The sequence below is a fragment of the Sorex fumeus genome, unplaced genomic scaffold (genome assembly GCF_029834395.1).
Source record: "Sorex fumeus unplaced genomic scaffold, SorFum_2.1 ptg000047l, whole genome shotgun sequence".
NCBI classification, from domain to species: domain Eukaryota; kingdom Metazoa; phylum Chordata; class Mammalia; order Eulipotyphla; family Soricidae; genus Sorex; species Sorex fumeus.
In genome coordinates, this window is record NW_026606104.1 from 3,810,646 (window position 1) to 3,828,505 (window position 17,860).

At 41.1% G+C, this 17,860-nt stretch overlaps 1 protein-coding gene across 1 annotated transcript in view; it reads right to left on the reverse strand.

Moving 5' to 3' along the window:
* NUP210L (nucleoporin 210 like) overlaps window positions 1-17,860 on the reverse strand; it is a 100,177-nt gene that overhangs the window by 52,071 nt on the left and 30,246 nt on the right. The window contains exons 11-17 of the mRNA XM_056122801.1: window positions 14,516-14,653; window positions 13,531-13,686; window positions 11,580-11,778; window positions 10,710-10,855; window positions 5,471-5,692; window positions 1,979-2,152; window positions 136-328 (exon numbers count right to left, since the gene is read on the reverse strand). Of these exons, the coding sequence (XP_055978776.1) occupies window positions 136-328; window positions 1,979-2,152; window positions 5,471-5,692; window positions 10,710-10,855; window positions 11,580-11,778; window positions 13,531-13,686; window positions 14,516-14,653 (1,228 nt within the window). The remainder of the gene's footprint in view (window positions 1-135; window positions 329-1,978; window positions 2,153-5,470; window positions 5,693-10,709; window positions 10,856-11,579; window positions 11,779-13,530; window positions 13,687-14,515; window positions 14,654-17,860) is intronic.

Here is a 17,860-nt window from a genome sequence, read left to right on the forward strand (position 1 = left end):
CTGAGCACAAATGGGTGTAGCCCCCAAACAAAAAGACAAAAAGATGCTATACAATTAAAACGGATCCATAGGAAATCCATAAGTGCTGAAAGACACTTAGCAGGCATAGAAAAGGATTCATAAATTTCACAATACCATGTAGCCAGGTCTGCCCAGTGCCATCATCCTTTGCTACCATCTGCATTGATTTGAAATCTTCAAAATAAGCTAGTGTCTCATTTGAGGATTTCCATTCTAGAATCAGTGAGCTGAAATTATCAAACTTTCTCCTGTGTTGATCGAACACTGCCAGTTCCAGGACAGTGTCCCTTAGACTTGATACAGGAATCTGCATTAAGGGAAAAGAAAAGAAAAAAGAACAAAACATTATTAAGAGAAGATAGGGGCCAGAGAGATAGTGTAGCTGGTAGGGCATTTGCCTTGCACACGGCTGACCCAGGTTCAATCCCTGGTATCCCATATTCCCATATGGAGTTTTCTCTGTGCACTACCAGGAGTCATTCTTGAATGCAGAGCCAGGAGTATCATCACTGAGCATCACTGGGTGTGGGTCCTTTCCAAAAAAAAAAAAAAGGAAGATGGGAAGATATCCCTGAAGTGAATTACCTTCTCTCCCAAATCCTGATTCAAACTTATAGATAAGTTAATCAGCAGTAGAATGAATGTCTATCCATGCTTTATTTGACTTAATCATTTACTTTCTCTCTCTATGTGTGTGTGTCTTTTCCCCCTCTACGTATGCACACATATAAGTGTGTATTCACACACATATAATTTCTATTCTGGCAAATAATGTATAATGGCACATTAGCCCTAAAAATTTCATAGGAATTTCCTAAAAATGACAACATTCTCCTATAATATCATCAACTGTAAGAATATTCATACTGTTTTTTATTTTATTTTTGTAAAGTTGTTCACAATATTTAATTAAATTTAATATTCAAACACCCATCCCACCACCATTACACCTTCCTACCATTATATTTCTAACACGACCCCAAACCCTGGCCCCCAAGCAGAACTGAAACAATTTATTTTGTATTGTTTGTTATGAATAATCCCCTAAAAATGACAAAACAGGTTTCTTAGAGGAAAGTGTGTGAAGATTGTTGTATTTCACCCAGGAGCCAGTAAGCCTTTTATAAGAGATTAGTAGTAATATGTTGTTAAAGTTTGAGCCTTATGTATATTGGGGCCAAAGAGATAGGACAGAGGTTAGGGTGCATGACTTGGAATTGTGTGCGTGTGAGGTTCTGTGCCTCACCCAACTGTTCTTAGGGCTTCCTCCTGGCTCTCTGCTCAAGGATCACAGCTGGAAGGCCTCTGGGGACTGTACTGGGTGCTGGGAAGTCACCAGGTACAAGGCAAGCACTAATCTATTCCTTACTGGAATAGATTTATTGGAAAGTAGAAGGGAAAGGAAAAAGAAATCCTGAGTCATGGAGGAGCATAGTACAAGACTAAGTTAACATCTATTCTTGAGGCACACAGTATCACTACACCGCACCAACTGCCAAGGTGCCAGCATCTGTCCATCTCATCCTAGAGCCCTTTTCATCCTAGAGCCCTTCTCCTTAACTCTTTTCCATCTATCTCACTCTCACAAAAAGGTAATCTCAGCTTTATGTGTGTGTGTGTGTGTCTGTGTGTGTGGGGGGGGGGGAGGGGGGAACCACACCCGGCAGTGCTCAGGGTTACTCATAAAGTCTCTGTGCTTGGGGGTCACTCTTGGCAGTCTCAGGGGACCATGAGGTATCAGGAATGAACCCAGGTCTCCTGCATGCAAAGCGTCTGCTCCAGCCCATTGAGTTGTCTCTGCAGCCTGTGACCTCAGTTCTATTGTCATACTGTAGCCGATCCTACTGGACAATGAATAACAAAAGTTTCCTTAATTTTAAGAAGGCAAAAGTTATATTTATGACCATGTATCTCTAAGCATGGAGACCAAAGTGACAAGTGCAAACCCTGCACTTACCAGTTGTTTATTATGCTGTGGCAGAGGACACGGTTGGGCTCCTGCTGGCACTGTGTATACTGGGGTCACTGACATGCTGGCAGGGTGAGCACATATGAAGCGGACCTGCACAACCTCTACAGCCGGACTAGGGTTCAGGACACCTGGGTGATTTCCAATTCGGAATGTCAGAACCTGTGAAAAAATAGAGTAGGAGGGAACTGTGGGTTTGCACTTGATGTCAATGGTAATAATCCAAAAATGTCATAATTACTTAAATTCTACAGTGAGTTGAATATTATCATCAGGCAAATCCTCAAGTCATTAATTATCTGTGCTAAAAGAAAAAAGGATGTCTAGAAATTTGTATGCCTCTGACTCAGAACAATTTTTACAGTATTTTCATCAACCAAGTCTTTTGTTTCTAATTGGTGAAAAAGAGAAAAATTAATTTCCTTCAGCTTATTCTGTTGGAATACTGGTAAATAACAATGTGAAAATTAAAAAAGAAGTTTCAAAAAGGAGTGAATAGGACTGAAATTTGTAACAGCTAGTCATACATACAGTAAAATAGATTAAAAATACTCAAAAGTAGCTCAACTGATTAAAGCATAGTTATTTTTGTTTTGTTGTGCTTTGATTTTATTTTGGGGGCCAGAACCAAAAGTGCATAGGGTTTAGTCCTGGCTCTGAGCTCAGGGATCACTTCTGGTAAGAGTTGGGGGACCACATGAAGTGTTGGGGATCAGAGCTGGGTCAGCAGCATGCAAGGCAAGCAGCCTACTCATTGCACTATCTCCCTGGCACCTAGAATAGTTTAAAAAATTTCTTTAATTATTGTGGGGACCATACCAGTCAGTGCTTGGGTCCAGAGTGATAGAACAGCAAGTAGGATATTTGCCTTGCACGTGGCCAACCTGGGTTTAATCCCCAGCATCCCATATGGTCCCCCAAGACCTCCAGGAGTAATTCCTGAGTGCAGACCCAGGAGTAACCCCTGAGCATCGCTGGGTGTGACTGAAAAAGACAATAAAAAAACAAAAACCAAAAAACAAAAACACAAAAACCATCCCAGGCCATGCTTCAGGGTCATACCCAATAATTCCTGGGGACCACTTGGGTTATTGTTGGGGGCAGGGCAGAGGGAGTAGGGTGGAGATGCAAGCAGTGCTGGGGATTGAACCCAGGACATCAAACAAGCAAAGCATGTGCTCTTCCACTCAAGCCACAGCCCTGCCCTCTCTTGCAATGTTCCTATGAAGTTAGCATTATATGCTGTGGATTGAGTCTCTGGGTGCTGCTCAGCTACACTGTGTTTATATTACAGAATTCTTACCCTGAATTAAAGTGCAGACTTTAAGTGCAACTTAAAACCATCGCTTTTGGTTGAAAGGACACAGCTGTGTTTTACTTTTTGTTTTGCTTTTGGGCCATATCAGCGATGCTCGAGGGTTATTCCTGATTCTGCACTCAGGAATCTCTCCTGGTGGGGCTCAAGAGACCATATAGGATGCCAGAGATCAAACCTGAATACATGCAAGGCAAGTGTCTTACCTACTGTGCTATTTTTCTGGCCCCGTGAATTAGTCTGTTACTACCTCAAAAATAATTAAGATGAAATCAACTACAATAGGTTAATATACTTACTACTTTTTTTTTTATGTAGGAGGAGTACTGCTATTTATTTAGCCACTGATTAGGCTGACTGAATTGTATACTTATTAGCTGCTTTTTCCAATTGGCTAACCAAAAAGTGTCACTTTTTTTTTTAACTTTTTATTTGAGCTCAGGGATCACACTTTTTTTTTAACTTTTTATTTTATTTTATTTTATTGCTTTTTGGGTCACACCCACTCATGCACAGGGGTTATTACTGGTTCATGCACTCAGGAACTACTCCTGGCCGTGCTTGGGGGACCATATGGAATGCTGGGAATCAAACCCGGGTGGGGCCGCGTGCAAGGCAACCGCCCTACCCACTGTGCTATCACTCCAGCCCCCAGAGATGGCACTTTAAATTCCCCTTCCTCAGGCTGGGGAAACAGTCAGAGGGCAGGAGCTCAGGCTTTGCATTTGGGAGCCCGGGGTTCAATCCTCAGCACTACGTGTTTCCTAGAGTGCTGCCAGGAATGGCCCCCACAGAGTTTCCATCCTTTACTTATTTGGATATGGAAAGTGAATATCCTGTGGTCTAGATAACAAAAAAATTATAGTAACAAGGTGGTTGAAAACAGTGTATAATAAGTTACAAAAAGATATCGAACCACTTAGTGAGCTGTTAAAGAATGTTTAGAAGAGTAAAATAAAACTTTGGGGTACATTTAAAAGGTGAGGTTTTCTCATGGGAAGGGGGGTGTTTCGGTCCGCCCTTCACGCCCTACCGAGGCCACCAGTTGCCTCCCACGAGCGGCTCTCCGGCACGGCCACGACTCCAGAGCACAGAAACCAATTTCTTAACTATCTGACTTTCAGTAGAAATACTTCCAAGGTCAATAAGTAAAATAGCAGAAATCCAAAACCAACATTTAATTCTTGAACCCAGCTGTAGAAAGCAAATCACTTCACAATGCTTTTTCAGCATGTCTGATTGGGGGGCGGGTAAACTCTAAATAATAGTGGTGAATCTTTTATTGAAACAATGAATCTAATCAAAGCAGATAGAGTGTTAACTAGAATTCATCTGCCTCACAGGGACTGGGAGGGGCGGGGGGTGGGGTTTTATTGGGGTTCTTCATGGTAAAAAATAACTATTGGTAAAGGGAAATGTGTTTGATATTTGCATGACTGAGACCTAAACCTGAAAGCTTTGTAACCTTTCCCACAGTGATTCAATAAATAAATTAAAAAAATTTTATTTGAGTGATTAAAAAATCTTATAAATACACACACACAAAAAAGGTGAGGTTTTAAAAAAAAATCTTTAATAATTAGAATTTTCGGGACTGGAGTGATAGTACAGTGAGTAAGTCACTTGCCTGGTGTGTAGGCGACCCAGCTTTGATCCCTGTGCCCCTGTATGGCTCCCTGAACCATTCTAGGAGTGACTCCTGAGCACAGGTCCTGGAGAAAGTCCTGAGCACTGCCGAATGTAGCCCCAAAAGAAAATAAAGCAATTAGAATTTTTCTATCTGTAGCACTGTCCTCCTGTTGTTCATTGATTTGCTCGAGTGGGCCCAGTAACGTCTCCATTGTGAGACTTCTTGTTACTGTGTTTGGCATATTGAATACATCACGGGTAGCTTGCCAGGCTTTGCCGTGCGGGCAAGATACTTTCGGTAGCTTGCCAGGCTCTCCGAGAAGGGTGGAGGAATCGAACCTGGCTCTGGCAGGCCAGCTGCATGCAAGGCAAATGCCCTACTGCTGTGCTATTGATCCAGCCCTATTTTTCTATCTAGTCTGTAAAATTAAATCTACTAGAACCTGAAAGGAAGGGCTAGATATACAAGAGATTTGGAGCATTAGTGCAAAAAGAAATATTAAAAAAAGATTATTAAAAAAAGATTATTTTCCTACTTGTTCCCCTAAATCCAGGCACAGGACCCGATAAATGTACTGATTCTGTTTTCTTTTAGCTGGAAGCCGGACTTGTGTTACTGAAATTTTTGCTGGATTCTCCATGCTCAAATCCAAAAAGAATCGGGAGGGCTCCAGGACCCATGGACGAGGGCCCCCCTCGAATACCACTTCCTTCACAGACTTCCATGTCACCAGTGCCACTTCCACAGGATTTAGAGCCTGAGGACGGTTAAAGAAATTATTCCTTGATTAGTTAGGGAACTCAACAGTTTTCTAACAAGAAAAACTGATCATTTATGCAGAAAATGACATGACTTAATTCTTAGACTAAGGACCATGAACCAAATCAAATCTGAGGCATCCCCCAAGCAAATAGATGCTCTATTTCTGAGTCACATCTGAAGTCACATATAAACTTCTTAAGGGGAGTCACATATAAACTATCTTGGGGCTGGAGAGACAGTTCAATCTGCTGAGTGCGTGCTCTTCCTGCAGCAGGCCTGGCTTCTGTCCCCAATACCATATGACCCCTTGAACACCATCCAGAGCCAACTCTGAGCACTGAACAGAATACCACCCGGTGTGGCCCAAAACAAAAAGCAAGAAAATATCTAATACCTAAATTAAATTTAATTAATTAATTAGTTTATTTTTCTTTTTGGGTCACACCTGGCGATGCACAGGGGTTACTCCTGGCTCTGCACTTAGGAATTACTCCTGGTGGTGCTCAGGGGACCATATGGGATGCTGGGAATCGAACCCGGGTTGGCCTGGTGCAAGGCAAATACCCTACCCACTATACTATCTCTCCAGCTCCTAATACCTAAATTTTAAAATGTATTTATCTTCTTCAATAGTATCACTGTCCTGTCACTGTCCTCCCGTTGTTCATTGATTTGCTCGAGCGGGCCCAGTAATGTCTCCATTGTGAGACTTCTTGTTACTGTGTTTGGCATATTGAATACTCTCGGTAGCTTGCCAGGCTCTCCGAGAGGGGCGGAGGAATCGAACCTGGCTCGGCCAGGCTGGCTGTGCGCAAGGCAAACGCCCTACCACTGTGCTATCACTCCAGCCCTTCAATAGCATGTAGCACTGTAGCACTGTCTTCCCATTGTTCATCGATTTGCTCGAGTGGGCCCAGTAATGTCTCCATCGTGAGACTTTATTGCACGCAGCCAACATGGCCGACCTGAGTTCAATAGCATAGTGCTATACAAATAAGAAGTATAATAAAAACTGCCTAAAAAATTTTTGCAAAAATATTTTAAGAGGGGCTAGAGCAATAGCACAGTGGGTAGGGTGTTTGCCTTGCACGCGGCCGACCAGAGTTTGATTCCCAGCATCCCATATGATCCCCTGAGAACCACCAGGAGTAATTTCTGAGTGCATGAGCGAGGAGTAACCCCTGTGTATCGCCAGATGTGACCCAAAAAGCAATATATATATATGTATATATATATAAAGACTATTTTACTAAAGTTTCAAAAGCATTTTGCCCTAAAAACATAAAACTGTTAGAATTAAATATTCTCACATCTAATGACAATATTCCCTTAAATAATGTATATATAATTCCATTTAGCAAATATTCAACTGAAGTGAAAATCAGTAGTAAGGTTTCTGGTAACTGCATCCAGGAGCTGAGCAGAGATGAACAAGTCATAAATCATGAAGCTATGATAAGAACAGAACAAATAAAGAGGTCCGACCAGGTGTGCAAACAGGAACTGGGAAACTGCAGAAACAATATTAAACGTATGTTTGGAACTTGGAACAGATTGTACTAATCACTGTTTGTACCAACTATTGTACATGTGTTAAATAAAAAATGTCCCCCTCCTCCAAGAGCAATGTACATGTAAGTAAATGTATAAAAATTCTTGTGAACTACACTTGGGGCTTGATCTGGGCAGTAGCCAGGTGGAGTTTGTATACGTAAATAAATAGGGTATCCCTCATACTTCTCAGGTGTTGCCACTTTTTTGGTCAGAATTCTCTAACACAATGATAATCACTAGGGATATAATAGCTAAAGCAAAATAACCTTCTGACTCATGAGATGCTTTTAGTCTGGAAAAGATTTTCTGGGGGTATGGGGGGACATGCTTGGCAATGCTCAGGGGTTACTCCTGACTGCACTCTGGAATCACTCATGGCAGTGCACTGGGGACCACACGGAATGCTGGGGATCAAAAGGCAATTTCTCTTTCCACTGTGCTCTAGTGTACTATCTCTTTTGCTCCAAGTCTGTAAAAGATTTGAAGCAGGTAAAGTGATGTTATAAAAGGATTCAATACAGTGTGCTGTGCAAGCCTTTATAGAATAAATAAACAGGGCAGGGACATCATGAAAGGCATCCCTGAAAAACAAAACAGAACTTACACCTCTTTTCCTACTTGTAAATTCCAAAACAAAACAGATTAGCTGAGTTAATTAATTGGTAGGTAGAAGGAAAAATTGAGAACTACCATGTACAGAAGCATAATGTTGATAACTAAGATGGAATGCATTATTCCTAGGAGTTTGAAAGGCAAAAAATTATGATCAACACACTGGGTGAAAAAGGAAAAAAATCATCACGACCTTTCCTTTAAGGATAGTTTTCTGTTTTGTTTTTGTTTTGAGGCCACACCCAGCAATGCTCAGGGATGCTGAGGATCAAACCCAGGTTGGTCATGTGCAAGACACTTTACCCTCTGTACTATGTCTCTGGCTCTGAAATAAGGTTAAATAAAGCAATAAAAATAAATTTCTAATGAAATAAGAATGAGCCACACCCAAGGACTTTCACGTTGCTCTGACCATATAGTGCTATGTATGTGGCACAATGTGTAATGAGATCAACTGACAATGCATATTTTAATGAGGAAGTAATATATTTTAAATGATTAACTATGCATAGTATATTATCAGCAAGAACTTAAAAAAATTTAGCTTCTCACCCCTGACCCCGGAGTATACGGAGAAAGATAGAGAAGGAAAGAATTTGAAGGAGGAAGTAAGGAGAGGTGTAGGAGAAGTAACGGGGGCAGGGGTCAAGGGCCTCAGGTGCCTCAGTGATGTAGAGGAGTGGAATAGTCATACACCCAAGCTACAGGGACCGTAACAATGAAAACAGCAAACTTTCACAACAACCGAACTTTAAAATGTGCCTATAGGGGCCAGAGAAATAGTATACAGTGGGTAGGGCAGTTGCCTTGCACCTTGCATGACGTCAACCCGATTTGACCCCTGGCATCCCATATTATCAGTCCCCGAGAACCACCTGGAGTGATTCCTGAGTACAGAGCCAGGAGTAAGCCCAGAGCAACACTTGGTGTGGCTCAAAAACAAAAAAAACAAAAAACAAAACAAAACAAAAAGTGCCTGTTGAGGCCAGGGTGAAGGAGTGAAGGTACAGTAGGTATGGCACTTGCCTTGCAGGAAGCTGACCCAGGTTCATCCCTGCCACCCTCTATAGCCCCCCTCAGTTATCAGGAGTGAAAACTGAGCAAAGAGCCAGCAGTAAGTACTGAGCACCACCAGGTGTGGCCTCACCCTTTGGGAAAAAAAACAAAAACAAAAATAAAAACAAAAAACGTGCCTGTCCAAAAAGCAGGCTGGGAGTTTTAGATGGGAAGGAACCTGGGAACACTGGTGGAGGGAAGTTGACTCTTGCAGTGGGACTGAAGCTGGAACACAGTAGGCCTAAAACTCAACTATGACTAACTTTATAAATCCTTGTCGTCCTTGTCTCCTGTTGTTCCTCGATTTGCTCAAGTGGGCCCAGTAACGTCTCCATTTTGAGACTTGTTACTGTGTTTGGCATATTAAATACATCATGGGTAGCTTGCCAGGCTTTGCCGTGCAGGTGAAATACTCTTGGTAGCTTGCTGGGCTCAGTGTCTTTTTTATTTTTATTTATTTATTTATTTATTTATTGCTTTTTGGGTCATATCCGGCAATGCACAGGGTTTACTCCTGGCTCATGCACTCAGGAATCACACCTGGCAGTGCTCAGAGGACCATATGGGATGCTGGGAATCAAACCCGGGTTGGCTGCGTGCAAGGCAAACACCCTACCTGCTGTGCTATCATTCCAGTCCCAACTTTGTAAATCAGTGTCTTAACAAAAAAAAAAATTAAAAACACACATATCACTTATAATAAAAAAAAATAGTTTCTGGGGCCTGAAAGATAGTAGAGTGGAAAAGGCACTTGTTTTGCACCAAGGAATCTGGGTTTGATTCCTAGTAGCACATATTGTCACCTTAATCCTGCCAGAAATGATTCCTGATTATCTCCAAAATACTTAGCTCCTAAAAGAATCAATTATGTAGAAAACTGCAAGCTGCCTAATATATTTTGAACAATGACTTTTTTTTTCTTGTTTTTGGGTCACACCTGGCATGGCTCATGGATTACTCCTGATGTGGTGCTTAGGGGCCACTCCTGGGAGTGCTCGGGGGACTGTATGTGGTGCTGGAGATTGAACCAGGGTTAGGCACATTCAAAGCAAGAAACTTAACACCTGTACATTCTCTCCAGATCTTGAATCATGATGCTTATATTGTTCCAATTATAACAGAACAGTGAACTAAAACTCAGAACGTTGACTTCTGTGCTAAAGAAACTAAGTATAAATGGTAAAAAAAGATGACTGAGCTCCCTCTATGGCATAGTTCTCTTTTAGAGTTACTCGTTCAAAATAGTTAATGATATTCTCTATCTTTTTTAGGGTGGTATTCACAAAGATCTGTGCATATGTAGAAATTGAAACAGTACGCTACAATTAATGAACTTTATGTGTTTCTACTACATATATATGATACTTTAGTAATAAAAAGGAAAGAAAGGGAACATCTGAAGTTTGCTGATAAAATTTAGATATTTATGAGACAGAAACTTAAAGGAGTAAATTTCATGATAACCAGGTTTTATGAGACAGAAGTGTAAAAATGAGGGAGAATATAAATATTGCTAATCTTTTTGTTTTTTTGGGGGGGGCCACACTTGGACGTGCTCAGGACTTATTCCTGGCTCTGTGCTCAGGAATTACTCCTGGTGGGCTTGGGGGACCATATGGGATGCCGGAGATAGAACCTGAGGTTTGGCCAGGTGTAAGACTAATGCCCTACCCCACTGGCCCCAAATGTTGCTAATCTTTAAAAATGACCATAGGTAGCTAGGAAGCCCTAAGTGACACTGTGGGATTCATGAAAAGATACACCAGTGCCTTATCATAAAACGACCTCACCTTCAGGGGTTCATAAGCAGCAAATGTAGCACTGCTCTCCAAGTACTCTTCAGATTCAGTAACACTCACTGTTATCAGAGTATGGCCCAGAGATTTAGCTACTATATTAGTACTTGAACAGTGTGTTGGTCCAGGTCTTTGTATACCTGTAAGCCAAAAAAGCATGATTTTAAAAGATAATAAGCAGTCATATCCTAAGGAGATCTATAAAAATATAAGAATTTTAATGCATTTGAAAAAAATCTTCATTTTACACATGATTAGACCTCAATTTTCTCTATGAACTTGATATGAAAACTTATTTTTTCAGGGTCCAGAGCAATAGTACAGTGGGTAGGATGTATGCCTTGCATGTGGCCACCCAGGTTCAATCACCAGTGCCTCATATAGTCCCTAAAACTGCTAGGAGTGATTCTTAGTGGAGACCCAGGAGTAAAACCTGAGCACTGGGAGGTGCAACCCAAGAGCAAGAAGAAAAACTAAAATAACAAAAGTCATATATGCAAAGATTTGATAGTACCAACAGAAGACCTTACTATGAGCTGAAATCTCAAAACTGGTGTTGTCTGGTCACAATGAACCATAATTATTTTATTCAATTTCTGTACCTTTGTTTCTAAATTATAACACCTACTACAAGTAAGTTGGCTGATAAAGAAATATAAAGAAATGTGAATGGTTACTGTGCTGCAGTATGAATTAATCACTATGTTATTAACCTGAAACTAACATATTGTTAAAGTAAGATTATATCTTAATGGAAAAGAGATGTAGTTCTGTGAATTTAGTCTATAATTTGTAGTTTCTAAAATGATGATTATTTAATTCAGGAACCAAAAAAAAAAGAGAGAATGAAAACTCTATACTTACCTTCCTTAATAAGAGTAAAGACTCCTTGTTTATCCATATTCAGATCCAAAGATAAATGAGAGCAGTCTGTGAAGGAGATGACCTCTTTGGTTTCCTTATTTATGTGATACATTGAAATAGGAATTTCTATAATCTGGCCAATCTCCACATCAGCGTGAAATGGTAACAGTTCCATTTTATTCAGCTTCAGGACATATATCTGGAGAGAAAAAAATTTCATCTTTCAGGGACCAGAGAGTATAACTGGTATGGCTCTTGTTTTTATTTTGTTTTGTTTTGCTTTGGGGTGTGTGTGTGTAGGGGGGGCACACCCAGCAGCACTCAGGGATTACTCCTGTTTCTGTGCTCAGGGATCACTCCTAGCAGGCTCTGGGGACCACATGGTATGCCAGGGATCAAACCTAGATTGGTCATGTATGAGGCAAGCGTCCTGCTCATTGTACTATTGCTCTAATCCCTCTCTTATTCTTGGGCTTTATAGCTACCCAGCTACCAAAGCTAGAAACTATCCGTGTTCTTAAACCTTTTGCATTCCTGCCACTACGAGGTATTTAGATCAGCCTCTAAAATAACCCTCAATTTGTTCCCTTTCCTGTATATTTAATACTATTTCATTAGTTTAAACTTAACTGGACACTTTACCTTAACTGTCTCCCTCTAATCCTTTCTAGCTTGATGTATATAGCATCAGACTTTATCTTTCATTCCTTTCAAAAAATATTATTTGGGACAGAGAGATAGCAAAGGAGTTAAGGTGCTTGACTTGAGCGTGGCCAAAAGAGACTTAATCCCAGCACGACATATGGTTCCTCAGCACTGTCAAGAGAAAGCCCCTTGGGGCTGAAGCGATAGCACAGAGGGTAGGGTGTTTGCCTTGCATGCGGCTGACCTGGGTTCGATTCCCAGCATTCCATATGGTCCCCTGAGCACTTCCAGGAGTAATTCTTGAGTGCATGAGCCAGGAGTAACCCCTGTGCATTGCTGGGTGTGACCCAAAAAGCAAAAAAAAATTAAATAAATAAAATAATAATAATGAGAAAGCCCCAAACACCTCTGTATGTGGCCCACCCCCACCACCCCAAATAAAGTATATAGTTGGATATTGTTGTTATTTGTGAGAGCTGTCCCCCATGGTAATTGGGGGCATGTAGTATTGGGGATGAAACCTATTGTCCCATATAGGCAAGACACGTCTTCCCCACAAATATTGCTCTATCCTGTTGTGAATAGATGTGTTTCTCTACATGGGCTTTACTATGTTACTAATCTGCTTAAAAAACCTGCATTAAATTGCCATTGTCTGCAGAAAGGGTCATTAGATGGTTTCTGTGAAGGGCCAGTTCACATATATTTTAGACTTTGAAGGCATGTGGTTTCTGTGGCAGCTACCCAGTTTTGTAGTCAAGACCTTGAATCATTATGTAGTGTATAGACAATATACTGTATAGACATAATTAATGTCTATGTTCTGACAAAATGTTATTTATCAAAAAAAATATAGGCAGCATAATTCTTAGGCTTTAGTTTGGCTCCATTTTTTGGTTGTTGTTTGGTCATACCCGATGGTGCTCAAAACTTTCTCCTTGCTCTCTGTTCAGAGATCACTCCTGGTGGGGCTTGGGGGACTTCATGGAGGTGCCCAGGGTCAAAACTAGCTTGATTGCATGCAAGGAAAGCACCCTACCTTCTGTATTATCTGGCCCCTCTAATCCCCATTTTAGAGATAAGGAAACAAACAAAATGCCCAGGTATCAAGTGAAGTAGTTTTCAACCTAACTCCAGACACAGATAAATAACATATACTTCAAAGCTGAAGTTGAACATCATTTTAATGGAATACCATTTTTTATTTGCTAATCTGTTCTAGAAAACATTTAAAATGTGTTACTTTACATAAATTTAAACAGAAGTATTTCAGGGGTGACTAGAAGATTCTTTGGAAGTTGTTTACCTTAATTTCTCCATATCGAAAGGGATTTTGTACATCTCGGGCCAAAACTGTGCTGTTTCCCCTGACCTGACCCGCTGTCACCACTCCTTTGGTGGTCACCAAGGCCACTGTCTCATTGGAGGAGGTCCAGGTGAAGTTGCCACTGCCACCCTCTACCTGTGAAAAAAATCAACCTTACATTTAGTTGCATAGAATTTAACTGAAAATCTTAATACCTGAGTACGGAAATAGGTAAAGGTAAAGGCCCTCCCGTTGATCGTTGATTTGCTCGAGCGGGCCCAGTAACGTCTCCATTGGAGACTTTGTTGTTACTGTGTTTGGCATACCGAATACTCTTGGTAGCTTGCCGGGCTCTCTGAGAGGGGGGGAGGACTCGAACTCAGGTCGGCCATGTTGGCCGCTTGTAAGGCGAACGCCCTACCGCTGTGCTATCGCTCCGGTTCAGGAAATAATGTCTATTTAATAAACTATTTCTAGACACATTAAAAAACTTGATGCTATGTGCCAGACACATAGTATAGAGGGTAAAGTGCTTCCTTACCTTCCATCTAGCTAACCTCAATTTCAACTCTGAGTACCATGGGTGTGACCCTAAAACAAACAATCCCAAGGAGGGACAGGAGCGATGGTTTGATGAGGTGATTCTACACTCTGCATGCAAAGGCTCATGTTTGATCCCCAACACTGTATGGTCGGTCCCCAGAGTGGCTCTTGAGCACCTCCAGGTGTGGCACCAAAACAAATGAAGACAACAATAGCAAAATCACAAGAAAGAATGTAGGAGAAAGAAACAATAAATCAAGTTTTATTACTGATAATATGATAGTAGTTAAGACCATTTTTTAAACATGATTTATACTATTAGGATTAGGAGAAAATAAAATTTAACATTAATCACCTTCAACTGAATACATTTTAATAAATTACTCCACCAGGGAAAATTGACTTAACTCTTTGTGAATTCTCATTCAATAGGACACCATACCTCTACTTTATAACGATATAACATTCCTAACGGATGATGAGGAAATGCCAGAAAGTTGGGTGTAAGCGTAATAGGAAAATAAATCTTCACTTCTTGTTGATGTATGATTGGAAATTTCAAAGTCTTGACAAGTTTATTCTATAAAAACAGAAAAAAAATCAAGAGTTTTATAGGGATTGTTCTTATGAAACCCATTCAGATTAAAAGGATTATAGGGTCAGAGAGATAGAAGTGGGTAGAACATTTGCTTTGCGTGCAGCTGACCTGAGTTCAATTCCCAGCAACCCATATGGTCCCCCATGCCTGCTGGGAGTGACTCTTGAATACAGTGGATGTGAACCCCCAATAGGTTTAGCAAAATGATATGTTAATGAATTACACCATCTACTTTCTATCCCAAGGACAACCCCTGCACAAAAAAATGTTAAAGTCACATTCAATTGTGTGCACAAGCTCCAGTCATTATAACAATAATAAGGGGGTAAAAGGGAAGTAATGAAAAATTGTTTTGAGGGCCAAAGGGATAGCACAGAGGCTAAGGTACTTGCCTTTCACGTGGTCACCCCCAGTTGTATTCCCAGCACTGTACATGGTCCTGAGCCCTGTTAGGAATGATCCCTGAGCACAGAGCCAGGAGTAAGTCCTGAGCACCATCAGGAGTGGTTCAAAAGCAACACAAAAATGTATTGAATGTAGCAGGCAAGGGAGAATGCAAGTCAATGGTGACTCTTGGTATTTTTTTTTTGGGTCACACCCAGCGATGTTCAGGGGTTACTCCTGGGTCTGCACTCAGGAATTACTCCTGGCAGTTCTTGGAGGGACCATATGGGATACTGGGGATTAAACCCAGGTCTGCCACGTGCAAGGCAAACACCCTACCTGCTGTACTATCGCTCCGGCTGGGTATTTTATTTTTTTAAGTGGGTGAGAAAATGGACTGGTCCAGCCTTTTTAGAAAACAATATGGAAATAGGGAAATTCCTCAAAAAACTAGGAATTGAGCTTTCATATGACTCTGGAATTCAGATCCTGAAAATATACCGTAAGGGCCCTAAGACACAATGAATAAAACACATACTCCTATATTCATTGTAGAACTATTTATTATAGCCAAAATCTGAAAATACTCAAGTGTCTCCCAAACAGGCATTTGGATAAAGAAGCTATGGTACAAGGTACATTGAAGACAAAGTTGGCAAAACCCTCCATGACATTGAAGCTAATGGTATCTTCAAAGATGCCACTCCACTGGCCGAGGAAGTGAAAACAGAGATAGATAAATGGGACTATCTTAAACTAAGAAGCTTCTGCACCTCCAAAGAAACAGTGACCAAAATACAAAGACAGTCTACAGAATGGGAAAGGATATTCGCCGAATACACATCTGACAAGGGGTTGATATCCAGGATATACAAAATACTGGTTAAACTCCACAAGAAGAAAACATCCAACCCCATTCAAAAATGGGGCAATGAAATGAACAGAAACTTTCTCAAAGAAGAAATCCGAATGGCAAAAAAGCACATGAGAAAATGCTCTACATCATTAATCATCAGGGAGATGCAGATCAAAACCACAATGAGATACCATCTCACACCTCAGAGACTGGCCCACATTCAAAAGAACAAAAGCAACCGATGCTGGCGCGGATGTGGCGAGAAAGGGACACTCCTTCACTGTTGGTGGGAATGTCAACTGGTTCAGCCCTTCTGGAAAACAGTATGGACGATTCTCAAAAAATTAGAAATTGAGCTCCCATTTGACCCAGCAATACCACTCCTAGGAATATATCCCAGAGAGGCAAAAATGTATAGTCGAAGTGACATCTGCACTTGTTTGTTCATTGCAGCACTCTTTACAATAGCCAGAAACTGGAAGAAACCTGAATGCCCAAGAACAGATGACTGGTTAAAGAAACTTTGGTACATCTACACAATGGAGTACTATGTAGCTGTTAGAAAAGATGAAGTCATGAAATTTACATACAAGTGGTACAACATGGAAAGTATCATGCTAAGCGAAATGAGTCAGAAAGAGGGATAGACATAGAAAGATTGCATTCATCTGGGGGATATAAAGTAACAAAATATGAGATTAATACCCAAGAATAGCTGAGATCAGCACCAGGAGGATTACTCCATAGCTTAGTGGCCAGTCGGGCATTCTAGAGGAAAGGGCAGCTCAGATAGAGAAGGGAGCACCAAATAAAGGGTGTTTGGAGGATCCTTCCAGGAGGGGAGATGCATGTCGAAAGTAGACTATGGACTGAACATGTTTGCCACTCAATGCCTCTTTTGCAGACCACAACACCCAAAAGGAGAGAGAGAACACAGGGAATTGCCCTGCCACAGAGGCAGGGGGGGCTGGGGGTATGGGGGTGGGGGGGATATTATCCATTGTGGTGGAAAATGGGCACTGGTGGAGGGATGGGTATCTGATCATTGTATAATTGAAACCCAAGCACAAAAAATTATAAATCTACAATTGTACCTCATGGTGTTTCACTAATAAAAAAAAAGTTATGGTACATATACACAAGGGAATACTAGACAGCTGTTAGAAAAATCAAGGCATGAAATTTGCTGATACATGGATGTATCTGGAGAATATCATGCTGAGTTAAATGAGTCAGAGAGAGAGAGAGGGAGAGAGACAGAATGATCGCACTCATTTGTGGGATATAAAGAAACAGTGGGAGAATAATGCCCAAAGACAATCAAGACAAAGGGCAGAAAAACAGAACCTTTGTAGGAAGCAGTGGGGGGAGGGGTTAGGCCAGGGAAGGGACCACCATTACAATGATAGCAGGGACTGGTCACTCTGGTTAAGAACTGGGTGCTGAAAGGAGGTAAAGTGATGCAGTAACAGTACTGCCACGGTGCCCAAATGGAAAAAAGGAAAAGGAAAAAGTGCCTGCCATGGAGCAGCCTAAGGGTGGGAGGGAGGGAAATTAGGGACATTAGTGGAGGGAAGGGGACATTGGTGAAGTGATTGGTGCTCAATCATTGTATGCCTGAAACTCAATCTTGAATAATTTTGTATTTCACAGTCATTTAATAAACTTTTTAAAAAAATCAGTGCTTTATAAATATATACACATATACACATATTTATATGCATTGATTTTTATTTTATTATATATATATACATACATACATATATAGACTTTTTTGGGTCATACCCCACATTGCTAAGGAGTTACTAGTTACTCCTGGTTCTAAACTCAGGAATTACTCCTGATGGTGGTCAGAGGACCATGTGGGGTGCTGGGGATCAAGCCCAGGTGGGCCACATGCAAGGGAAATGCCCTACCTGCTGTACTATTGCTCTGGCCCCTATAATTAT